The 26,372-nt window shown below is 35.2% G+C and overlaps 1 protein-coding gene across 6 annotated transcripts in view; it reads left to right on the forward strand.

The window, feature by feature from the left end:
- ATG5 (autophagy related 5) overlaps positions 1 to 26,372 on the forward strand; it is a 121,146-nt gene that overhangs the window by 14,957 nt on the left and 79,817 nt on the right. For 5 of the 6 annotated variants that reach the window (XM_046676999.1, XM_046677000.1, XM_046677001.1 and 2 more), the window contains exons 3-4: positions 3,276 to 3,403; positions 11,578 to 11,656. The exons of the other annotated variant lie outside the window; for it this stretch is intronic. In XM_046676999.1, the coding sequence (XP_046532955.1) occupies positions 3,276 to 3,403; positions 11,578 to 11,656 (207 nt within the window). The remainder of the gene's footprint in view (positions 1 to 3,275; positions 3,404 to 11,577; positions 11,657 to 26,372) is intronic. 6 annotated transcript variants of the gene reach the window in all.

The raw sequence follows: 26,372 nt of genomic DNA on the forward strand, positions 1-26,372 counted from the left end.
ACCTACTCTAGTATAGTCATTCTTAAATCTTACAGTTATTTCTTAGTGCTACTATAGATATTTATATTAGTTACATATGACTCCCACAGGCCAATTTGGAACAGGAGTTTCCAACTACATTTCAGTGTAGATTTTGTCTTAAGAATGGGCATTCTTGCTCCGCATTGGCGGCCTGGATTCAGTTCCCAGGTGTAGACCTACACCGCTGTGTTAGTGGCCATGCTGTGCTGGCTACTAACTGCGTACTAAAGAATAGAGGAAGACTGGCTTGGCTATTAGCTCAGGGCCAGTCTTCCTCACAAAAAAAAAAAAAAAAAAAGAATGGGCAGTCTTTTTTTTGGTGAGGAAGATTGGCTCTGAGCTAACATCTGTTACCTGTCCTCCTCTTTTTGCTTGAGGAAGATTGTCCCTGACCTAACAGCCATGCCAACCCTCCTCCACTTGGTATGTGGGACACCGCCACAGCATGGCCTGATGAGTGATGTGTAGGTCTGCAACTGGGATCCGAACCCGCAAACCCCTGGCCACGAAAGTGGACTGCATGAACCTAACCACTATGTCACCAGACTGGCCCCTGAGCACTATTTTTTTTAACTTGTCTTTGGCCCTTTGTCCCACTTAACCTTTGGTATCTCTGATTCATCCAGCAAATATTTATTGTGTGCCTACTATAAAGCAGGCACTATTTTAGGCATGAGAATGTAGCAGTGAACAGAACAGATGAAGAACCCTGTCTTAATGGAGCTTATTTTCTAATGTTCCTCATTCGTTATTATAAGGAAGTTTTTGTTTCATGAAAATCATTTGTGAATTTTTCAGAAACTTTGATTGAACCCTAGGTATGTAGTACAACACACTCGAGGATCAGGAGCTAATATCCACACCTACTAGTCCTTACGAGTCTTCCTTCTTCCAGTCTCCATAAGTTAATATCATTCTCTACAGAAGACATTACTGTGTAATACCCAGCAGACATTTTAAATTAAGGCTCTGAACTTCCTAATATAGAACTTATTAGACTAATAGATTATACTTATTTATTTTTAAAAAATGGCTAATTTCCTGTGCTGTTTTAATTTTCTTACAGACTTCCATGTTACATCTGTCTTTGATTCTGTCATTTCTGACTCTAATGAATCTTTCCTTTGCCGTTTATTTAATAGAATATGATTTTGCTGATGTCCCTTTCTAACTGAAAACAATTGCAGAGGGAGCCTTCCAGTTCTTGCCTTTACAGTCTGTAAACACATTTCATCCAAGTTATTTAAGTTTTTTAAGCTGTATGTAAAATAGAGGTGATAGTACTCCCTGTAAAACAACTAGGACTTTTCCTTAAATGTAGTAAGTATTGATTTTCTTTTTCTTTTCTTCCCTAATCACTTCTAGTTGTTTCTTTTTTTTTTTTTTTTTTTTAAAGATTTTATTTTTTCCTTTTTCTCCCCAACGCCACCCGGTACATAGTTGTGTATTCTTCGTTGTGGGTTCTTCTAGTTGTGGCATGTGGGACGCTGCCTCAGCGTGGTCTGATGAGCAGTGCCATGTCCGCGCCCAGGATTCGAACCAACGAAACACTGGGCCGCCTGCAGCGGAGCGCGCGAACTTAACCACTCGGCCACGGGGCCAGCCCCTCTAGTTGTTTCTTTTTAAAAGAGGATTTTTGTTCTGTTGAGTGCACAATCCTATCCAACAACTTGTTTGTAGTATTAGTACTTTCTGCTGCATACTGGCGCATTCCACCTGCCTTCCACAACCCCCTTCCCTATGGTCCCTAGGACCACTGTCATGTTCTCTTCCCTAGTTGGGGCCTGTTGTCTTGATCTTCAGTCATTAAGTATCAGTTGCTTTAACCAGAATATTTCTCTTTGTATATGTTCTTCGGGCCAGTGGTTCTACTCAATTTACTGATCAAAAGACCTAACTTTGAGTCAGCAGCATGCGAAATGATGCAGAGTTAGACTCACAGAAGCGGTTGAAAGAGAGTAACGAAATTTTACCAGCAAAAGAAGACAAACTTAGGAGAGCAAGAAATGTCTAGTGTCTGCTGCATAGGAGGAAAAAACATGAATTTTTGCCACTTTCCTCCTTTTATATACCTGTGGTACCTTTATATAAATCCTAACGAGTTTTCCAAAATGCTCTCTTATGTTTTCTTTCTGGTACCTTTCCTGGGGAGGAAAAACTGTTCTAGTCCAGTTGAAGCTTTGCCTAGCGCAACATTCCCTCCCAGACTTTTCGCTGTCCGAGGTCCACGTAGGTCCAGCTCCAAGGACAGGATTGAGGAAGCTCACTGACAGTGGCAGAATCGCCAGTTTACTAGCATTATACCCCTTAAGCTTGTGCTTTATTGTAGTATAAAGATTTAAATGTGTACATCAAAAGTCAGTCATCTTTAACTTATTTCTCTCCTTCGATTTCTTCATTATTAATGACCAAAATCTGTTCTGATTTCCAGACCTTCCCTACTTTTCCATTCTTTCATTCCTCATCTCCTCATGTAGTATTTCTTTAAGAGTTTGTAATCTCTTCTTTCAGTCTTGTAGGTACAGTTACTGGAATATTTGTCAAGTAGTGTTTCTCATCATGCCATTTTTTATTCATGGTAGAGTAGTGGGCCTCTATTGTTCATAAAATGAAAATTTCTCTTTGACCTTTAAAGATCTTTCTATTGCTGCCGTGAAGTATTTTTGTAAGTATTTTTTATGGGTTTTTTTTGTTTGTTTTTACCTCCACTTTACTTTAACCTCATGTAGAAGAGGACAGATTATGTCTTTGTCTTGATGTTCTTCATTGCACCTAATCTAATACACAGTAAATTTATCAAAACATGATGGACCAGTTGAGAAGTCTTTATTGATAAGTCAAGATGTATTAGGAGTGAGTTAATCATTTTCTCAGAGCAGTTTAATTAACTCAGGTGAATCATGTTAATTTTTAAGTTAAATTTGATAGAACCAATAATTATCCTAAATAGTATGACATCTGATTACGTTGTATTTTTATTTGGAGAAAAGTATTACGGAAAGATTGTATATAGATTTGTGTTGTTTATTCTAGGCATTTGTGCTTTAAGCTGTGTTTAAAGTAATGATCTCGTAAGAAATTTTAAAACGTCTTCATCTTTAACCTTTGATTTTCTGTAAAAAGCAGTTGACTTTGTGTAGACTATTCAAAGTAATGCAAAAACATGGCTATTTTTCCTTAAAATTCAAAAACCTATTTAGTATATATTTTTTTTAAATAGTAAATAAATATGGTTTTACAAATTTTCATTTCAGTTGCTTTTGCCAAGAGTAAGTTATTTGACGTTGGTAACTGACAAAGTGAAAAAGCACTTTCAGAAGGTTATGAGACAAGAAGACATTAGTGAGATATGGTTTGAATATGAAGGCACACCACTGAAATGGTGAGTGAATTTTTCTGCATTATTAAGCATTGAGTACATGCTAGCTTTAAGAAGGTATAGTGCCCTGATGCAATTTTTAAACAGTTTTATAAAGAAACAAATCGCTAGTCTAGCTCATATAATACAGTGAATTTTAAACCATTTTTAGAGTATTTTATTGAAAATATTTCTGCTTTCTATTTGGATGCATGGGAGACTGGACAGATTTGTATATTTTCACCAGTAGATTTTTATATGGTGTAATAATAGTATACTTGGTTATGATTTTTGAGTTTTGTTTGCAGATATATTTAAAAATCTCTTATGAATAAGTCACTCTGTGACTATTCAGTTTTACTTCTGTCTCCAAAATCTTTATAACAGATTTTTAGATAGACATGATAACCTAAAGTGGCATCTTTCTGATTGCCACATTAAGTTGATCTCTGTGCTGTAAGCACATCTTATCTAGCCTGGTTTAGTATTTAAAATATATTTATTTCCTTTTTATATGAAAAATAATTTTCATATTATATCATTTTTAAGAAAGATATTGAAAATAAATTCTAAATCCGGGCTTATCCATGTATAGATGATGTATTTTTGTACTTCCTCTGTTACTGGAAGTTTTGTTCATTGTGCTTCCAAAACTGTTTATTGAAACTGGAGAAATTACAGAGAGAAGAATATAAAAAAGTAGTTCAAAGTATGCTGGGATGTACGCATTGAAATGCTGCCATATGGATGTAGTTGAACGAAGAAGATACAGACTGAGTCAAGATTGAAATGAAATATGAAATTATAAATAGGTTAAAAATGGACTTGTTCTCTGAATCTGGGAATATTAAAATGAGAAGTTTTAAGAGAGGCTCTAACAAAAGGAAGCTAGTAGGTGTTTAATAAGTGCAGCTGACTTGAATCCAAGGATTGCTTGGAAACAAGGATGAACTTTTCGGAACTCACGTTGTGCTGATGAATTCCCAAGAGTGAGTAGATTTTTCATGATGGTTTAGAAACCTACGAGATGACGTTTTGTGTTGAGGTATGGGTCATGTCTCTATCTGACCTTTTGATGTGGTTCTGGGAAGGGATGACAAAGTTCTCTTTTTATAGCATTCGATTTTTATTCGAAACAGTTCTGAGCTTCATGGTCATGTATCAGACTCGTTATGACTCTTGAATAGTTCTAGACTTCAGGCAGCATAGACAAGTCAGTGTTTTTTGTTTTTTATTTCTCAGAACAGTTGGAGGTTTTGGAATGGGAAGGTGACTTGAAAGAAGGCTAAGGGGCAAGGATCAGGAGAGGAGAGGGAAAAGAAGGAGGGGAAGATTGTGGGTGAGTAGCCATAGGAAACAGCTATGTTCTTCACAGTTCTATGTGTGTTAGAGTTGGATATTGAAATGGCTTTGTGTGTATTAGTTGCAGATTATCGTAAGAATTCATGCGACTGACGCTAAAGGTTTCAGTTTTATCATTGTAAAGTACAGTTTCTCAACAAGGGCCCTGTTGACATTTTGACCCGGATCATTCTTTGTATTGGGAGGGCTACCCTGTACACTGTAGGATTTTTAGCAGCAAAACCCTGGCCTCTTCCTACTAGCGATAGTAGCACTCCCGCCAGTTGTGATAATAAAAAATGTTGCCAAATGTCCTGGGGCAGAGGGTGCAAAACCACCCCCTCTTGAGAAACTCTGGAAAAAATGAGAAACTTCAGTTTAGCTTTTATAGTAAATAATTGTTAAGTCATTGTCTTTCAGCTGCTGTTTTAATCTATCCTGTGTGGTGATTATTTTTGTATTTGATATGATTTGTATTCTATAAGTTTGTATTCTACATATGATATCAATAAATAATGTTTGGATCTATTTCTCCCTGTTAGTACAGAGTAATGATTTTGACTCCAAGATATCATGTTGCTACTTTGTCAGCATTTATCTCTTCTGAAAGTCTTTCATTCAAGGGTGAATTTGTTTTCCCTTTTAGAGAGCTTATATGAAAGTAATTGTGTTCATGTATCTTCACTTTAGTTTTTGGGGTGTTAACTTTTTATGCATGATATCACTCTCATAGCTATGTCTGGCTATAAGCTCATTGTTTTTAATGGCTTTTGATACAACTTTTCCTGTAGTTTTGTTAGGTACTCCATGTAGTTGAGGAATGAATAACTTCCAGAGGTGTGAGTGTAATTCAGGGCCTAGAGGCTAAGTCTTCTTTTCTCTCTTTGCTCCCAACCAAACAGTAGCAATTTTTTCGTGTCTTGAAAGAATTCTCTTCCTGAGAATACGCTCTCAGTATCTAGCTGGCATCTAAGCAGGGGGCTTCATGGGATAGGATGATCTTTGTAGGGAAGCAGCTACCACTGAAACCGTGTAGGGCTTGGACTTTTGAGTAGAAGAGCGTTTGTTTGAGCAGGAAGATGACCTCTTTCTTATATTTGATTCTTTGGAGTTTTAAATTCAAGTGAGAAAGGAAATCAAACACCAGTTTAGACAATTCATAAAAGAAAGAAGCATAAATTGATATTCCTTCTCCCTGTATAACTCCTTCTCCTATTCGTATTTATTGTTATTATAGTTGTTTAATTATCTGCATGAGATGTTTGAGCAGTGTTTTTGTACCTTAATCAGTGCACGTAAGAAGTGCTAAGTAAATGTTCAATGAATGAATGAATCTAAATTAGTTTCTTCTTTTTGTTGAGAAAGCTGAGGCTCAAAATAACCTACTCAAATGAGCGAGTAGGACCAGACTTTGAGTCTCAGTTTAGGGCTCTTTCTGTGACATATGCTGATATACTATTTGTTAGTTGTTGTTTTCTCCAAATCCTTATGTTCTCTCTAATTGCTTTTGTGAATTTGTTCATATTAGAATAGAAAAATATTTGAGAACAGAGTTATACACATAGTGAATACTTAATATATTGTTGATTTATAGAGATTCTAAGGAGATTTTATCTGATTAGTGCTGTATCCTCTACAGTCCTTTGCCTCAAAAACTTTTAAAAATTACATGAGAAATGGAAAATGTGGATCTAAGATGTAAGGCACCTTTGTTGGAGTGATTTGAGTTTAGTCACCAGAGGGTGCTCTAACATTGCATTTTAAGGGGTGAGGTTTCCTGTTACCGTATCTCAAGTGCTCAAAATTTGTATTTGTTACTTTTATGTTAGACTTATTTAAGAGAACAGTTTCTGGTTCTTCTGAAGAATACTTTGTTAGTATACTCTAATATTGGTTAGATCTTAGGCCTTCAGGTGCAAAATTTAGAAAAAGCTTTTCTTTTTGTCAACTATAAAACGAGTATCTCTAATGTGATATTATTATTTTGTGTAAATTGGCTTATTTTCAAGACTGGTTATTGAAACTAAGAAGTTGAAACTACCTTTCGAATTAAAAAAAAGGCAAATACTGATGTTGATCTTAGACATAATAGAGTGAATGAGAATTCAATACTGTAGCTATGTGACTTCAAAAGTAAATTTTAACAAGATAACTTTAACATCTTAATCATCAGTACTGTGCAGGCTCTTGTCTCTTATGTCTCATCATTTTTCTAAGGTTGTGAATTTCTAGAATTTTATAAATGATTCTGTAAATTAGATTTCTGAAATTGTGGTTGCTTAGCATTTTATATATGTGGTATCCCCTTGGTTACTGTTGTACTTTGTCATATGTAAGAATAGGTTTAGAAAGCTATGAAACACCGTGCTAGTCCACAGTTGTTTTGTACCATAGATGGAGTAAGGCAAAATTGATTGTAATCATTAAATTACTTTGGTTTACATATGAGTTACAGCCTTTTTTAGTCAATGAAATGCAATCCTGTTTCCAGTGAATCGCTAATGTAGCAAACTTATGAATAGGATGGGTTTGTTTCAATGAAATAGAGTGGGACAATAGTTCTCTAGCACTTGGGGAAGATTGCTTTCAATGCTGATCTCAGAATGCTGGTTTGCCAGCTGATGTTTGGATTAGAATAAGCACCCTTGGCTGACTTCAGAGCATATCCATTATTGCCACACGTGTGCCAGTATGTATATATGTATTTTAGCAGTAACGAAAGGGTAAAGAAGAAACAATTTATGCAAAGAAAGAGAAAATAGTCATTTTGAGAATTGAATTTAGAAAAGATTAGAGCAATTTAAGGAAGAGAAAGAAAACAAATCAAATGTGAAAATAGACTTAACACTCAATATTCTGGTGTAGTCAATTTTTATAGGGCAATAGATCGGACCTTTGGCTAGTTGGGTCCTCTTCTGGAATATATTCCAGATTCAGATCCTCACCACTTCCTTTTCTATTACATTTAGGTTAGATTGGCAGAAGTAACAACGTAACAGCCAAATGGCTACATTGTGATTTACTTATAGTTATGGCTTATGTGGTTTCTGTGTTGTGGGTTAGGAGCCTCTTGACAAAACTACATAGAATATCTGTTCAGAGGAGTTGTGCAAATTAGTACTTTTGAAATCCTTAATGTAACTCGGATTATGGCATAAAGAGAAATTCAGTTCTTTTAATTTTTGCCAGTTCTGTTTTCTTTTATATATTTTCTTGGATATTAATAGATTTGTCAGCAGTAAGCAATCTTGGAATCTGTTAATTCAGATAGTATATTTGTTTGGAGTTAGTATCCTTGTCTCAAAATTCTTCTGACATAAACATCTGGATTGAGCTACGTATGAGCTGTGGACTTTGACAATAGAAATAAGTGAATAGTTATTTTACTCCTGGGTTTTTCTGGCTTTTATTTTTAAAGATTGTTACAGGATAATTATTGGCTATTATATAGTTAGAATGCTTTTACATTAATATTATATATTATTTATATTTAAATATGTTTTAGAAACCATAATTAAATTTCCATCCTAATCCTTAGGATATCAGAAAAAAAGTTGTCATTTACCGTCTAAGAACAATGAACTTTAAAATAATGTATATATTTAAGTCACTTTATAAATAACTTAGAGAAGTAAGAATAAAGGAGTAGTATGTAACAGTTTTATTAGAAATTTTAATAAGCATTTAAATACAGCAAATTCAGACTTTCGCTCCATGTTTTCCTGGTTTTGAATGTATATATACCTGAAATGGGCAACGTCCTCTGAATGCAAGTATCTGCTCGTTAGTTGTTATACATTCAGATAGACCTCTTAAGAGGTTGTAGCTTATCATTATTTCTGGCTCTTCTTGCATTTAACAGCAGTGCTTGGATTGAATTTCCCTTTTTAGTAAACACCAGTTAGAATGATCAGTCCAATCAATACTTTTTCTTTTCTACATCATCTAATTCCTTCCAGTTATTTTTTGTACAAATTTGCCTTTAGCATATTTGCCCACTGGTAATTGCAATACACAAATGGCATAAAAGATGAAAGAATACTGTCACACATCCTTTTAGCAAAACAGAATGGTCCAGGTTCGTGTCATAAAATCTCATATGATTAAATTCTTTCTGTTGAATGATAAGTGGATAAGAATACCATATGTCCTGAGAAATACATTGGTCATTCATTAGTTCTTGAGTTCTATAAAATTCATCTAGGATATCATCATCTAACGACTCATAGTCTGAGATTTCACTTAAATGATCAGTTTTACCATTATCATTAAAGTCTAAAGTACTGCTCTCTGTCTCTTTGCAGAAATCTAATTTATCTAATAATTGTGTAACATCTTCCTCTGTCAGTTTCTTTTCTTTCCCATTATAGGTGGAAAGTAAGAGATTGTGAATTTTAAACTGTATTAATGATAGCTAAAAGCAGTCTCCAAAGATGAGGTCTGCATCCTTATTTTATACTTTCTTGAAATATGATATAATATTTTAGGCAAAACAGTAAGAAAATGGAAAAGGATGCATTATTGTATCATCCTTCTAGGCATGCCATTATTCTTCCATATTCTTATTAGTCTTTTTTTAGCATAATTGGGAATAATTGATGAATAATGCTGAAATAATTCCTAGAATGATGAAATAGCCAAATGTTTCAAGATATAGGAAAAAATAAGATCACTAAGATCTCATGATATAGCTTAGATTTATAAAAGGGGCCAGTGGATCCGTATGGCAATTATTAGATATAATAAGTTTTACTCCTTTTTTTTTAAAATGAGTTTTCTCTGCTTTTTGGAAGACCTTTAAGAAAGAATAAAGGTTATGAAGTATCCTAAAATAGTTTGAACTGCTCAAAACAGAAACTCATAACCTAAAATTGGGTCCATTGGGTCTTTATGGTATATTAAGGATTTAACTATTCTGTGGATCTTTATTGATTTATGCATTCAATAGCTATTTATTATCCACTTTGTTCAAGATTTTGTGCACTTACAGTCTTTTTTTTAGTATTGAAGGTAAAAAGTAATTGAAGATTGTCTTTTTATGTTTAACTTGTATTCTGACCCAAATACTTATTATTTATGTTAAAAATTATACTTGATTTTATATGACATTTTAAACTGCTTTAAGATAACATTTAAGTTTAGAATTTGCTTGCAGTTTCATTTGTGAATGGCAGAAAATGTGTACAACACTGAATTGCTAGTTATTTTATAAAATTACTGCTGAATGTATCCAATAGATCTACTTAGATTTGTTAAAGGGGTTCTGTAATTACATCTGCAGTGCTGCATAGAATTTGGAAAGCGGTATGCTCTGTTAGTGTAAGTACCCACGTTCATTCTTAACCTAGCTGCAGATACCTGAGAGGAACATTCTGAAAAAAAAAAAAAAAAAGAATGAAGACTAAAAAATGTCTATTTTATAAAAGTACAGGGCATTTTGTAGAGGTTATACAATTTTAAGAATTCAGAGAGAAGGACCAGAATTGGATAGAATCTATAATATGTCTATAGTGCAATAGTTTTGGGTTTTTTTCATTTATTTTTATTTTAGTTTTTGACTGAGGCCAGAGTTTTTTATGGTCAGAATTTCTTGAAGGAAACATTCTGTTATTTAGGTAGTCCAAAATTTCCTTTAGATTCATTTCTAGTTATCAAAGATTCATGTTAGATGCTGATTTTCAAATAGAGAGAAGTTTAAGGGTTATCGTTAAGAGATACAACACATTTATGACTAAAGCTACCCACCCTTGTATTTTGCTAGCAGGGCATTCATCCTAAATTCATTCTAAATAAATATGTGATCTCCAGTGACTGATGACATTTCCATAATTATATTATGTAGACTTAAGTAGACATAAATAGCATTAGCTAATGTTTGAATCTTGATCAGGTAATGTATTACATCACTCATTTTGAAGGAAATTAGATGTATTTTCAGATTTTTCAGCTCTTAAATCTAGGAGAAACTTACTGTTATATGGGAAAGAACAAGACTGTACATAACACCAACTAGTCCTCTTTCTGGCTTTGTTAGGAGTATTATTTAATTCTGATTCACTAGTTAAGCTATTTTATATTCTTTAAAAGGATGATTTAAAAAATAAGATTTTTCCATTGAAATCTGCAAGGTTTGTATTATTAACCTTTGTTTATTGCTAAATAATTTGCTTCACTGGTGAGTAATTGTTAGATTAGGAAATGTTCTCTTATTTAGGAAGTCCAAAGTTTATTTTTTTAAAAAAACTTTAGATTAGGTTGCAGAAGAATATTCAGTGACTTTGGAAAATGTTGACATGTCGTTATATGAAAAAAGCAAATTATAGCAGTTTGTAAAGGATAAGCCTAATCTGTATTTAGATATGTACGCATAAATACAAGACTGGGAATTTATATGCTATAATGTTATTAGTAATAACCACAAAATAGGTGCTTGTATTCTTCAGGTGCTCTTCTCAGTGCTTAGAATTTTAAGTTGTTTTAAACATTGAAACATATATTTAAATAAACTTTAAAAAACTGCCTGCCCAATACCAATACTGGAATGATAATTAGATACTGCAGTACTGTGATGTAACAGTGCTCATGGCTGATAAAAGATGACTTAGGACAATCCTATTATGTATATTGAGGCTTCCCTGGGGAATGAAGTGGTTAGAGGAACAACCACCTGATGCCTGGAAACTATAGCATAGTAGCCCAGGGAAGTCATTGCATAAAATGTTACCCTCCTGTGATTTGTGGTTAAAGACCCCTGATATTTGATGTTAAAACATGTGCTACAAATTTATTTTGGAGTTGTAGTTATAACTTTAAATATTTATTCTTTCTTTTCTTAAAACATACTCTTTCATTTTTAGGCATTATCCAATTGGTTTGCTATTTGATCTTCTTGCATCAAGTTCAGCTCTTCCTTGGAACATCACAGTACATTTTAAGGTATAGTTTAAATAGCATTTCCCATTTGTCCCACTTGTGGTACTTAGTGAGTAGACTTAGAGTAGAATTTTTTTTTAAAGTGAAGTTGTTTATTGCTTTTCCCATGATACTTTTTAATTGCTAAGCTTCCATTAGTGTTTGTCTGTAAAATACCTTCCAATTTCTTCCTAAACCTTGGCAGAACCATTAAAACATTTCATGTATAAATGCTTATTTTTTGTTGGAACTGAATACACTATGTTTATAATTTATAATATTTTTGGATATTTATAATGATGTAAAAAAAAATCTCAACTAGGAAGAGCAAAATCCTAACTGTAGATGTGGATGTGGGAGTGGGGAGGGGGTAGTCTAATACTGCTTCATAAGTCTAAGGCTATTTTGATTGAATTCAGAGAAGGATTAGGAGATAGAAGTTCAGGAAATATTAATTCCTGTAGTTTTAAAAGCCAGGCTAGATTTATTGTAATCTAATTTTGTCTCCATATTTTCCAAAGTTACTGATCCCTCTTTCCCCCTAACCAACTTGATTCTCCATCCTCCAACCCCCAAGCAATTCTCAAATACCACTGAAGGATCGAAACACATTTGTTAGTTGATCACTAGGCAGTAGTTCTCAAATCATGGTGGGTAGTGGGAGGGAGGTATGTTAACAGTTTGAAAAGTCACTTAGGTGTCTGATTTGCTTTCCCATAAGGGACACTCATTCACCGTCACTGCCCAAGGCTGCTCACCCATTCTTCCTAAGATGCTGTCCTTCCTATTTTACTGAAATAGAGTATGTGGGTCATTGGTGTTTATTTCCCTATCATTTGCACTAATGTGCTTTGCAGAGTACCACGTTACCACAGATTTTAGTTACCACAGAACCATACAGAGTGAGGATATGGTTCTAATATGCGTGAGTTTCAGTTCCCATGCAAAGCAAGGACTGTCTGTACATATAATAATTTAAGTTTAGAATGGTATGACGGTAAAACTACTCCAAGCGTAGTAAGGGTAGAGGTTCCATATTGCCTAACAAGTGTTTCCCGTCATGTTGAAAAATACTTCCAATAATTAGATTATTTGTGTGTGTGGGTGTGTGTGTAATGCACTCTAAAAGATTTTGAAATCTAGGTTGAAATATATCATAGTTACCCATTTATTTATTCATACAACGAATATTGAGAGCCTGCTATGTGCCAGCCAGGCACTGTTCTAGGGGCTCGGATACATGAGTGAATAACACAGAGACACTCAGAGACTTTATGGTACCTAGCAGGCACTACATACTAAGCCTTCTGTAATTATTGATTGAATGAGTTGATAGATTGTAATAATGATAGGAAAGGCTTACAATCTGTTATGATTGGTATAGTGTAATGGTTTTCAAAGTGGTCTGTGGAACCATGGGGATTCCCGAAATCCTTTTAAGGGATCCATGAGGTCAAATCTATTTCTATAATAATATTAAGATGCTATTTCCCCTTTCCACTATGTTTACCTTTGTACTGATCTGCAAAAGTGATGGTGGGTAAAACTTTTGGCACCTTAGCACAAAGCGAGGCAGTACATCAAACTGTGCTAGTGAGCCTTATATTCTTCACTGCCACGTGCTTGCGGTAAAAGGAATACCAGTTTCACTAAGGCTCTTCTGGATGAAACAGTACTAAGTATTAATTATTATTAACCTTGACTCTTAAGTACATGTCTTTTTAGTCTCCCGTGTGATGAAATTGAAAGTACACATAAAACACTTTTACTGTATGCCAAATATGATAGTTCTCTTAAGGAAAAGCTCTTGTGCCCTTGTTTGAGTTGCAACCTGAATGAGTCACTTTTTCATGACACAACATCTTTTATTTGAAAGAGTGACTAACAGGCAAACTGCGGTTGTTTAGACTTGGGTATTTGTCAGACAGTTTCTTGAAAATAAACAAAGTGAGCCTCTCATTATAAGGAAAACAACTGACGGTATTTGTTGCCAATGATAAAATTTGAACTTTTAAGGGAAAATTAGAATTTTGGAAAACACATGTCTGTCACCATGAGCTTGACAGCTTTCTTATTCTTAAAGAATTTTCTGATGAGATTGGTGATCATGTTAAGAAATCTGATTCTTAAGAAATTTTATATAATGAAATGTGTTAACATTTGGGGAAAACCTACATTAACTCAGTAAACAAATATTTTCCACATGACCAGTGCATGAGGTTGCAAAGTCATGCATGTGTAAAAGATCCATCCAAAGTGCAAGGTTAGAATCAGGAATTTTCCTGTAAGAGTATGAAATGTTCATTGATATGGTTTCAGATTTCACATTAATGTTATAATAAACTGTACTTACGGAATTTGGTATAGTATCAAAGAAGAATATCCAGAAATCTGAAAAGGCTATTAAGCTACTACTACTTTTTCCAACTACGTATTTTTGTAAGCCTGGATATTTATGTATTTTAACCAAAACATTGTAGAATATTGAATGTAGAAGCAAATAAGATAATCCATCTATTTTCTATTAAGCCAGACATTAAAGACATTTACATAACTAAAACAATGCCCATCTTCCTCCTAAATTTTTGTTGTTGTTCTGGAAAACAGTTATTTTTCATGAAAATATGATTTTTACTTTAACATGCAATGGGTTTATTCTTGTTGTTTTTAACTGGATTTCTCGTTGGAGTCCTTAGTAGGTCATACATTTTTTCCCAGATGGAAAGTTTGTCAGAGAAATCAAATAGAAAACAGAATCTTAGAGCTAATAAGGAAATTATAGAGGGTGTTTAAATTTAAATTTGTTCGGGTTACCAATGTGTTTCTATCCAGCGCACCTACTCTTTCTGACCCTGGCCTATGTTGGAGACAAATTATTGCCTGGATTTCTTTCTTTCTTTTTTTTTTTGGTTAAAGATTGGTACCTGAGCTAACAACTGTTGCCAATCTTCTTTTTTTTTTTTTCCTGCTTTATCGTCCCAACCCCCCATACATAGTTGTATATCTTAGTTGCAGGTCGTTCTAGTTGTGGGATGTGGGATGCCACCTCAACGTGGCCTGACGAGCGGTGCCATGTCCTTGCCCAGGATCCGAACCCTGGGCCGCCGCAGCGGAGCATGCGAACTTAACCACTGGGCCACAGAGCCAGCCCCTAGATTTCTTTCTATATACTAAATTCCCTTTAGTTAGGGTTATATTAAGACCTTGCTTATGTCAAAGGTCGTCTCCACGCTGATCGATGTAGGCCCACCTCTGTTGTACTACCTTATGACTTTTGCTTGATTATAATGGAACTGAGTAACCGTTAAAATTGCAGGTACAAAAGCAATGCTTTTAGAGTGAGGAAGCAGGGTTTTTTTTAAGTTTCTAAAAAACAGTTTATCATCAGCAGAGATTGAATTTATTGAGTAGCAACTTTATGTCAGTTGATGTGTCAGTGTTTATCTTTTGTGTTGTTGTATTGAGTATGTCAAATGATGTTTGTGTTTTAACCACACTGCTTGGAATTTATTTCTTTTAGGATTGTTTTAAAAGATATTAATTGTTTTGATTAAATTTTGTGCAATACTGAAGTCTCCAAGACACCCACCAGCCACACACCCCCCAAACACTTTTGGGTCAGTTTGTAGTTTAGACTGAATTCTTGGTGGGGGGAAACCTGTTAAAAATTTTCAAATGGACGTATTTTCTCTAATTTTTAACTGACTTTGATGCTTGGTATTTGAGTAGATTTCTGTTTATAGTAAATGAATTTTAATGTCTAGAGCAGTGCTTTTCAAGCTTTAATCTGATTCTGTAGGTTTGGCTTGAGGGCAGAGGTTCTGCATTTTTAACAAGTTTATAGGTAATGGGATTCTGTTGTCCACCAGACCACATGCTGAATAACAAGAGTTTAGAGAACACTGCAGATTTAAAAGTTCATAATATTGTGTACAGAACCAGAAGGAGGTAAGGATGATTCAGAAAATAAATGTTTTTGTAGGAATTTTATATATTTGTTGAATGCTGAGAGAGAAATATTATGTGATTGTAAGTGTGTAGATTTGAACATTGACTTTGCTTTCTTTCTCTCTTTACCAAAACAGGAGTGAAAATGGTATCTTCTTCGGCTTTTCTAATTAGCTTCAGGGACATTTTTGATTCCTAAACTTGATTAGCCTACTGAGAAAATTATCTTATTTCTCTTTCCTCATTTTTTTATTTTGAAAAATTTAAACCTATGTGAGAAAAGTTGGGAGTTGTGTCCAGTAAACACTCATTCCTTTCACTGGATTTGGCAGCTATTAACATTTTGCTACCTTTGCTTTATTTCTCTGTCTCTGTCGTTTTTTCCTCTGATTTTTTTCCATTATTTTCATCAGCATGCCGCTTGCAAAGCTGCATTATAATCAAAAGATTGCTTAAAGTGTGTGGAATGTTTTAAAAGGGAAGTTAGTGTGATCTGAAAATTTAGTAATATCAAGTGAGGGTGGCAGGCTCTTTAAAATGCTTAGTTCTATTGCATATCCTAAATAAAGTTTAATAGAGTAAACAAAACCAACAATAACTTGCTGCTTTTCTTTCTTTCTCTCCTGATAACATGTTGCTAAATTGGTGTATTTTGGTTTTGATAAGAGCAGAAATTTGAATTTTGACAGTCATTATTAGGGGTAAGAACTCACATTTGCTAGGCAAAATAGGGTCAGCATTAAGGTAAGTGCTTCTGTGCAAAGCACTGCTGAATAATTGTGGCTAGACACAGTTAGAGACCAAGGTACTCAGTCCTTCTTGTGGTGCTTAAAAACACCCTGCCCACTGGTCCTGACTGTTCTTTAAGTATACTTGTATACTTAAGACCACTCACCTTTTCTGATGGACACGTTCTTTCTTGCTAGGCCAAGAGCCACTATGTCTCCCTGAGATAATTGACCGTATCTCTGCTTCTTCCACTGTGTGTTGATGACTTAGGTCTGAGGTAGCTTTCCTTGTTCTTGAGTGCACTTCATGGTCTCTCCCATGCTTCTGCTGCCTATACTTCCCAGCTCTTAATATTGATGGCTGTTTTGTAGTATCTATCAATAGCACGTTATATTAGTTATCCATTGCCTTGTGACAGATCACCACGTATGTAGCAGCTGAAAACAACACATTTATTGTCTCTCAGTTTCTGTGGGTCAGGCTTATCTGGATCTTCTCCCTAGGGTCTCACAAGGCTGCAATCAAGGTGTTGGCTGGACTGCAATCTTACCTAGAAACTTAAGAATCTGCTTCTAAGCCCACTCAGGTTGCTGGCAGAATTCGTTTCTTTGTGATTTTAGGACTGTAGGCCCTATCTTATTGGCTGTCATCTAGAGGCCTCACTCAGCACCTATAGGCTGCTTGAAGTTCCTTGCCATGTGGACTTCCCCATTATAGCAGCTTTCTTCATTGAGTCAACAAAAAAGAATCTCTAGTGCTAGTCTGTTAGCAAGACTGCAGTTCCATATAACGTGACTTAATCATGGGAGTACCATCCCATAACTTTTGCCACATTCTTCTGGTTAAATACAAACCAAGGTCCTGTGCACACTCCATGGGGAAGAGGTTACAGAAGGTTGTGAACATGAGGAAGTGGAGATTATAGAAGATCATGTGTACTTAAAACTTTATGAAATATAATTTGTTCAGTCATTAATTTATTTATCAAATATTCATTGAGGTTAACATCTGCTTTCAGCTGTGACAGAGTAACTGCACTGGATTTTTTCTTCAGTCATAAACAGCTATAAAACTGGACAAAATATAGGAAGTAGAGGTGTTGTGAGGCACTGGACATTAGAGAGAAAGAGAATGAACAAGGTGAGCCACACATTCAGCCCATCTCTGCTTCAGGGCAATTTCCTGAATATGGCAAAGCAGAGCAAAGACGTTCTACTGAGCTGAGGATGCAAGTACTGGAGTTCTGGGTTGCTGAAGCAGCTGGAACTTGCTAGACTGGGTATTGGCGAGGAGAGACTGGAAGTATAAATGTGAGTTCCACAAGGATACTTGGCTTGAGGGCTAGGCTGCACGCATAGGTGATATTCCTCAAGGCCTACTAGAGAGTGCATTTTAGGGGGGTTAAGAGTGGGAAAAGTCCCATGAAGCCTGGAAGTTTGGATTCCAGCCCATCCAGAGTGCAGAGAGAGATCTAGTTAATATACTGGGCATTTTTCTGAGACCAGAAAGGCCGTGCTATAGGAGGAGTAAGAATCCTACCTCAGCAGGGTTGGCATATTATGGCCTGTGTGCCAGATCTGGTCCACTCATTGTTTTTGTATGACCTGTGATCTAAGGATGGTTTTTATATTTTTTAGTGGCTGAAAAAAAATCAGAAGAAGAATATTTTGCGACATGTAAAAATTATGTGGAATATAAATTCTAGTGATCATGAATAAAGTTGTATTGAAATGTAGCCATCCATGCTAAAAGCTTTATGTATTACTTTTGGGCCACAACAGCAGAGTTGAGCACTTGCCATTGTATGGCACACAAGTCTAATAATATATTTACCCTCTAGTCCTTTACAGAGAAAGTTTGCCAACTCCTTTTGTAGAGTAAGGATTATTCTGGATCTGCCCCATTAAAGCCTAAAATTAAGCCTTTTTAGGATCAAGGAAAGGCACCATGCAGAACAAAACTCAACAAGAAAAGCAGTATCTTTACTTAAACTGTATTCACAATGTCTGGAATACAATCAGTTGTTACTAGACATATAAGTAAGCAGGAAACTTTCACCATATCAAGGGGGAAAAAATGCTGCTGGTAGAAACTGACCCCTAGCTAACACACATTTGGAATTAGCCAAAAAATGAATTAAAGCAATTATTAAAAATCCTAATGACTTAACTCTCGTGACTTAAAGTAAGATCACAAAATTCTAGAATTGAAAAGAACAATATCTGAAATGAAAAATTCACTGCATGGGCTTAACAGTAAATTGAAGATGGCACAAGAATGGTTCTGTGGGCTTGACGACAGATCCATAAAAATCATCCACTGTGAAGAACTGAGAGAAGAAAATTGGGGGTAGGGGGAGGACAGAGTTCCAGTGACCTTTAGAATAATATCAAGCGGTCTAACATACATGTAAATGGAGCCCTAGAAGGAGAGGAAAGAAGGAATGGGTCAGAAATAAATATTTTTAAGAAGTACTGGTTAGACTCACATTTCTTGCCTTCAAAGCTACAGTAACTAAAATTGTGTGGTACCGGCATAAGGATAGACATACGGATCAATGGACTGGAAGTGAGAGTCCAGATATAAATACATGTGTTTATGGACAATTGATTTTCCATGTGGGTGCCAAGACAATTGAGTGAGGGAAAGTATAGTTTTTCAACAGGTGGTGGTGGACAACTGGATACCCGCATGGAAAAGAGTAAAATTGACCCCTGTAAAACATAAGCAGGAATGGATCAAAGACCTAAATGTAAGAGCTGAAATTATAATTTTTTTCTAAGAATAAAAAAGGAGTAAATTTTGTGACCTTGGGTTAGGCAGTGATTTCTTAGGTATGACACATAAAGCACAAGCCACCAAAGAAAAAAATAGATAAATTGGACTTGATCAAAATGAAAAACTTTCATTGTTCAAAGGAAATGAAAAGACAACCCACGGAATAGGAGAAAATATTTGCAAAATCATATGTCTACTAAGGGTCTAGTATCCAGAATATATTTTTTAAAACTCTTAGAACTCAATAATAAAAAGGTAAATAACCGAACTAAAAATGGGCAAAGGATTTGAGTAGATATTTCTCCAAAGAAGATATATAAATGGCCAAGTAAGCATATGAAAAGATGCTCAGCATAGTCAGTCATGAGGGAAATGGGAAGAAAGACCCCAGTGATTTACTCCTTCATGCTCACTAAGATAGCTATAATCAAAAAGTTGGATAGTAGCAGATGTTGGAGAGTGTGTGGACTGATTGGTGTTCTCATATGTTAAATGTTACTATTGGGAATGTAAAATGATGCAGCCACTTTGGAGAGTAGTCTGGCAGTTCCTCAAATGATGAAACGTACACTTGTCATATGACCCACCAATTCCACCTGTAGTTATATACCCAAGAGAATTGAAAACGTATGTTCACCCAAAAACCTGTACATAGCAGCGTTAGTCATAATAGCCAAAAAATGGAAGCAATGCAAATGCTCATCAGCTAATGAATGGATAAACAATGTATATCCATACAATGGAATATAATTTGGCCTTGAAAAGGAATGAAGTACTGATACATGCTGCAACATAGAAGAACCTTGAAATATTATGCTGAGTGAAAGAAGGTGGATGCAGAAGGCTGCATACTGTATGATTCATTTATATGAAATGTTCAGAATATGCAAATTCATAGAGACAAAGTTGATTAGTGGTTTTAAAGGGCTAGAGGGAGGGTAGAATGGGGAGCAACTGCTTATGGATAACAAGATTTCTTTCTGGAGTGATGAAATTAAGATACATAATTAAGATAGTGTTGGCTGCACAACCTTGTGAATATACTAAATACCGTTGAATTGTACTGTTTAAAATGGTGAATTTTAAGTGAATTGTATATGAATTATATCTCAGTTAAAGAAATAATGATTAATAATTTTCCAGATTTAGAGGAGAAAACATCAAACTCTGTGTCAGAGAAGCTCAGCAAACCCCAAGCAAAGAAATATATAGAAAACCACACTTAGGCACATTCTAATAAAATTGCTGAAAACTAGTTATAATTAGAAAATCTTGAAAGCAGCCACAGAAAAATGACACATGACATAAAAGAGAACAGTGAGGTGAATGATGACTGGCTCCTTTTCAAACAGTGGAGATCAGAAGATGATGAAATGACATCTTAAAGCACTGAAAGAAGCTACAGGCAGGAATGAAGAGCACCAGAAATAGTAAATATAAAAGATTACCTCTTTTAATTTCTTTAAAAGAGAAATGACTCTTTAAGGCAAGAATAATATAATTTTAAGGAAGGGTTAATAATGTCTGTATAAGTAAAATATATGACCAAAATTGTCTAAAGGATGGGGCCAGTAAATCTTCAGGTAGATATGAGTCAAAGAAGAAGTCACAAGGGAAATTTAAAAATATCTCATACTAAATGATAATGGAAACACAACATATTGAAGTTTGTGGAATTCACCTAAAGCAGTACTTAGAGGGAATTTAAAACTTTCTGTAATAGGAAAAAACAGTTTACTGATATCTGGAATGGGAAATGGGATATTACTGTAGATCCTATAGCCATTAAAACGACAGTAGGAAATACTATGAACAACTTCATGCCAGCAAATTTGACAAATTCAATGAAAATAAAATTTACCAAAACTGACACAAGAAGTAGCAGATATGAATAATGAATAGCCCGTTAGTGTTTGAAGAAGTTGGATTTGTAATTTTAAAAAACTGACAAAGTAAAATTCCTTGCCTAGGTAGTTTCTTTTGGTGAATTCTATCAAATATTAAAGGAATAAATACTATCAATTTTTAAAGACTTTTTCCAGAAAATGAGAGAATACTTCCAAATTTGTTTTATAAGCCTGAATAATTCTGATATGAAGATATTAAAAGAAAAGAAAATTGCAGACCACTATCCCTCATGAATATAGATGCAAATACTCTCAAGAAGATACTAGCAAATAGAACCCAGCTATATATATAAAGGACAGTATACCATGATTGCATTGAGATTATCTCAGAAATACAAGGATGATTCAACTTTGAAATATCAATGAATCAATGTAATTCAGCACATCAACATAAAAAAGTGGAAAAAATCATACTGTCAGATAAATAGATGCAGAAAAAGCTTTTGACAAAATTCACTAACCATTTATCATCAAAACACTTAGCAAGCTTAGGAATAGAAGGGAATTTCCTCAATATGACAAAGAGTAAATATGAAAGGCTACAGCTAAAATCATGCTAAATGGTGGTTTATTGAATGTTTCACTCTAAGATCAGGAAAAAGGCAAAGATGTCTGCTCCCACCACTTCTACAAGAGTAGTTTTGCTCTACTACAAAATATGTATTCCTAAAAAGCTCCATGAGGTGTTAAAAATCACAGGACTTAGGGGGAAAATGGGTTAGGGGCACAAAACCCAAAAACTTCATTAGTGACAAAAAAGATGGGAACCTAATAAAAGCACAGTCTTACATGTTAAATGGTTAAGAAATACATAAATACCACAATAAATATGGCACTTTACATTGAAAAACGACCGGAAATTTGGTTATAGAAATGACCATCAGAAGGATTTACAGCTTGTCAGTTATTGTAATGTGATGGAAGGAAGGTTACCTGAAATGAGACAAAATTGTAACATCGGATAAGGGTGAGTGTAGCTTAATGTGAATTGAGGTACTGGGTCCAGTTTTGAGGTATATGTGTTTTGTGTATTCCCTTGCAGTTCAGTTTAACTGAGTGCCGTTTTCTGTATTTACTTAGTATTTCTTGTGGACAATATTTACATAAGTAAACATGAAATTCTCTTTGCTCAGATTGTTCCCTAATATATCATTTGCTTTGGAACAAACCCAAAAGACTTGAAAAGACGGTTTATATATGGGGGTGTGTGTTGATATGTGAATAACCAATTAAGACATAAAAAGGTACTCCATGTCTTTAGTCATCAGGGAAATGTATGTTAAAACCACAATGAGATAGCGCTTCACACTCACTAAAATGACTAAAATTAAGACTGACAGTACCAAGTTTGAGGACAGCGAGTAACCAGAACTCTCATACATTGCTGGTGGGAGTGTACAATTACACTGTCACCTTGGAAAACAATTTAGCAGTTTTTAAATAAGGTTAAACATGAACTTGACTTATGACCCAGCATTTCTGTTTTAAGCTATATACACAAGAAAAATGAAAGCATGTGTTCACAAAATACTTATACACTAATGTTCATAGCAGCTTTCTTAATAATAACCAATATTTGGATACAATCTTAATGTCTACTGACAGGTTTTTGGATTCACAGATTGTGGTGAATTCATTCTGCAGTATACTACTCAGTAACAAAGGAACTAAATGCTGATACAGGCGGTAACATATCTCAAAAGCATTATGCTAAGTGAAGGATGCTAGTTACACAATACTGTTTATTGTATAGTTCTGTTTATGCAACTGTATTACAGGCCAAACTAGTCTTGTAAGACAGATCAGTGATTAGCTAGGGTCAAAATGAAGGAACTGATTGCAAAGGGCACAAGAACTTTTTGAGAGTGATGGTAATATTCGATATCTTGTTTGGGTTGACAGTTATGCAGTGTCAAAATTCACCTAACTATACACTTAAAAGTTCTGCATGTCACTATACATGAATCATATCCCAATAAAGTTGATTTATTTTAAAAAGTTTATTGAGAGGGGACAGAGAGGTGAGAACAGTCATGGTCTCTGCCTTGTGGAGCTTTAAGAGTAGTGTGACATAAGAATATAAATGTTATAGAGTCAAGTGTATGGACTTTGTGAACTTAGCCTAGACTGGGAGAGTAAGAGAAATTTCCTGGAGGGTGTGATGTTGAAACTGAACCTGATGATTGCAGGGGATTTTTTGGGGGTAGGCGTCTAAGCAGTCAAGTGATAGGCAGGGAGTGAGAGTGTTCCAGGCAGAGGAAATAGTTTGTGCAAAGCACAGAAATGAGAGAGTATGACTGAAAGCATGTTTGAGCACTTGACAGATATTTAAGATCACTGGAGCAGAGAATGTGTGTGTGGGAAAAGGGAAAGAGAATGGAGTGTGTAAAGTGGGAGTGAGAGATTATGCTGGAGAGGTTAGCAGAGAAATGTCATTTGAAATCTTGAAGGCTTTAGAAGAAACTTGATTTTATGCTAAAACTACAACAGAACAGCTGAGTGAGAAGATCAGCTTTACATTTTAAGAAGATCACTGTGACTCCAAATGTGAAAAATGAATTAAATGGATAAGACTTTGGGCATGGGCCCAGGCACAAGGTTTCTCAGAAATGTCAGATAGTTGTTAGTTTGTACCAGGAAAGTGACGCTGGAAGTGTTCACAATGAATGGATTCAGGTCTGTGTAGGATGTAGACTGAACAGAACTTGATTGGATGTGGGAGATGGGGAGAAGGAGGAGTCAGGGGTGGAGGGGAAATCATTTGTTTACTTTTGGATTTGTGGAGTTTCATATGCCTACCAGGCATATCTACTAGATTTAATGGATGTGTGGATCCTAAGGTCATGAGAAGGATCTTGGCTGGAGACAGATACTGAGAGTCATTAGTCCACACATGTTATGAATGTAGGTAAGCTTATTTAAGGTGAGTATATGGAATGAAAAAAGCAAAGAGGTCCTAGGCCAGAAACTTGAAAAATACCAACATTTAAGGAATGGCTCAGGAATAGGCTCTTGCAAATGAGATTCAGAAAAGGTAAGAGGAAAATGAGAAGTATGGTAACACAGACTTGAGGATGACTGCTTCAAGGAAGATAGTCAAAGGTTAGATGTTTGGTGAGGACTTACAACAATTAAGAACTGAAAGGTATCATTGACCTTGAAGAAGGCAGGTTCAGTGGAGTGGTGAGGGTGGCAGACAGATTGTATGGATGATAAGAGCTGAAGGCCAGGCTGGTGAGCTCGAAGGTTGACTCTGAAGAGGAGAAGAGAGAAAGGGCTCTAGCCAGAGGGAAGTTGAGATTGAAGGAAAGGTTTTTTTGTTTTTCCTTGTGTGGTTGTTTTATTTTCAAGAACAACTAATGGGAATTGTTAATTAGATAGAAGATGCCTTAAGATAATGTTACAGAAAGAGAGGGGAATAATTAATTGAGCTGGGTTTTAAAGATCCAAAAAATGAGATCTAGCAAACAGGATGGGAGATTGTACCAGGAGGGAGGGAGATGATTGGTTGCAGCTAAGTTTGTAGATTGGATTGTGGTAAACTTAGATTTAAGAAAATCAAAAAAGTTTAAAAAATTTCCATGCTGATTTTAGCATTGATTGAGTTAATGTCTGTTAGTATCTTTTTTATGGTATACTCTTTTTTCATCCTGAAAATGATGCTTTGCAAGAAATACTTGAAAAATTCCCTCCCTTTCCATCCCCACATGCACACACACCAAAATGATCTTGGAAAGAACATTTTTAGATTTTATGAAAGTAAGCCTTTAAACTGTGGCCTCATATTTTCCCTGTCAGAATGGTGAGTCTACTATCAGAGGCAACTCAACTATAAAATAAAATGGCATTGCTATGTGTGTTAGTCTACTTGGACTGCCATAACAAAATGCCAGGAAATTAATTTTCTCACGGTTCAGAAGGCTGGAAAGTCCAAGATCAAGGTCTGGCAGGGTTTGGTTTCTGGTGAGCCTCTCTTTCTGGTTGCCTTTTCACCGTGGCCTTTCCTTGTGTGTGGGGACAGAGAGAGAGTGAGCCCTTTGCTGTCTTTTCTTATAAGGACACTAATCCTATTGGATCAGGGCTCTACTTTTTTGACCTCATTTAACCTTAATTGCTTCCTTAGAGGCCCCATCTCCAAATATAGCCAAACTGGGGGTTAGGGCTTCAACATGTCAATATTTGGCGGACACATAGAGTCTATAACAGTGTGTATTGGCAACTCCTGTATTTTTAATGGGATATTAGAGTCTTTATGGATCATATGGAAAATGTTTTTTGTTTCACCCTATTTTCTTTGATAAAGCTTGCAATGCTTTTTTTATTGAGATATATGGTAGTCCACCATTATCCATGGTTTGCTTTCTGTGGTTTCAGTTACCACAGTCAGCCATGGTCCGAAAATATTAAATGGAAGAATCCAGAAATAAACAGTTCATAAGTTTTAAATTGCATACTGTTCTGAGTAGCATAACTTTTGTTACAGTATATTGTTATAATTGTTCTATTTTATTAGTTACTGTTGCTAACCTCTTATGGTGCCTAATTTATAAACTAAACTGTATTATAGGTATGTATAGGAAAAAACATAGTATATGTGGGGTTTGATACTATCCAGGCATCCACTGGGGGTCTTGGGACATAACTCCTGTGGATAAGGGAGAATACTGCAATTGATGTATAGCATTATATTAGTTTCAGGTGTATAACATAATGATTTGATATTTGTGTATATTGCAAAATGATCACTACAGTAAGTTTAGTTAGCATCCATCACCATATGTAGTTACAAAATTTCTTTTTCTTGTGATGAGAACTTTTAAGATTTACTCTCTTAGCAACTTTCAAATATGCAATACAGTATTAACACCTATAGTCACCATGCGTATATTACATCCCCATGACTTATTTATAACTAGAAGTTTGTACCTTTTGACCCCCTTCACCCATTTTATCTACCTCCTCATCCCCTGCCTCTGGCAACGACTGATCTATTCTCTGTATCTGTGAGCTTAATTGTTCTCACAAATGGCAAGATTTCATTCTCTTTAATGACTGAATAATATTCCATTGTATATATACACACAACATCTTCTTTACCCATTCATCCATCGATGGACACTTAGGTTGTTTATATGTCTTGGCCATTGTAAATAATGCTGTAATGAATATGGGGTGCATATGTCCTTTTGAGTTAGTGTTTTTGTTTTCTTTGGATAAATACCGAGAAGTGGAATTGCTGGATCATATGGTAGTTTTATTTTTAATATTTTGAGAAATTTCCATACTGTTTTTCTTAGTGGCTGCACCAATTTACATTCCCACCAACGATGCAAAAGGATTCCCTTTTCTCTACGTCTTCTCTAACACATCTTATTTCT

This window comes from Equus quagga, chromosome 11 (genome assembly GCF_021613505.1).
Source record: "Equus quagga isolate Etosha38 chromosome 11, UCLA_HA_Equagga_1.0, whole genome shotgun sequence".
NCBI classification, from domain to species: domain Eukaryota; kingdom Metazoa; phylum Chordata; class Mammalia; order Perissodactyla; family Equidae; genus Equus; species Equus quagga.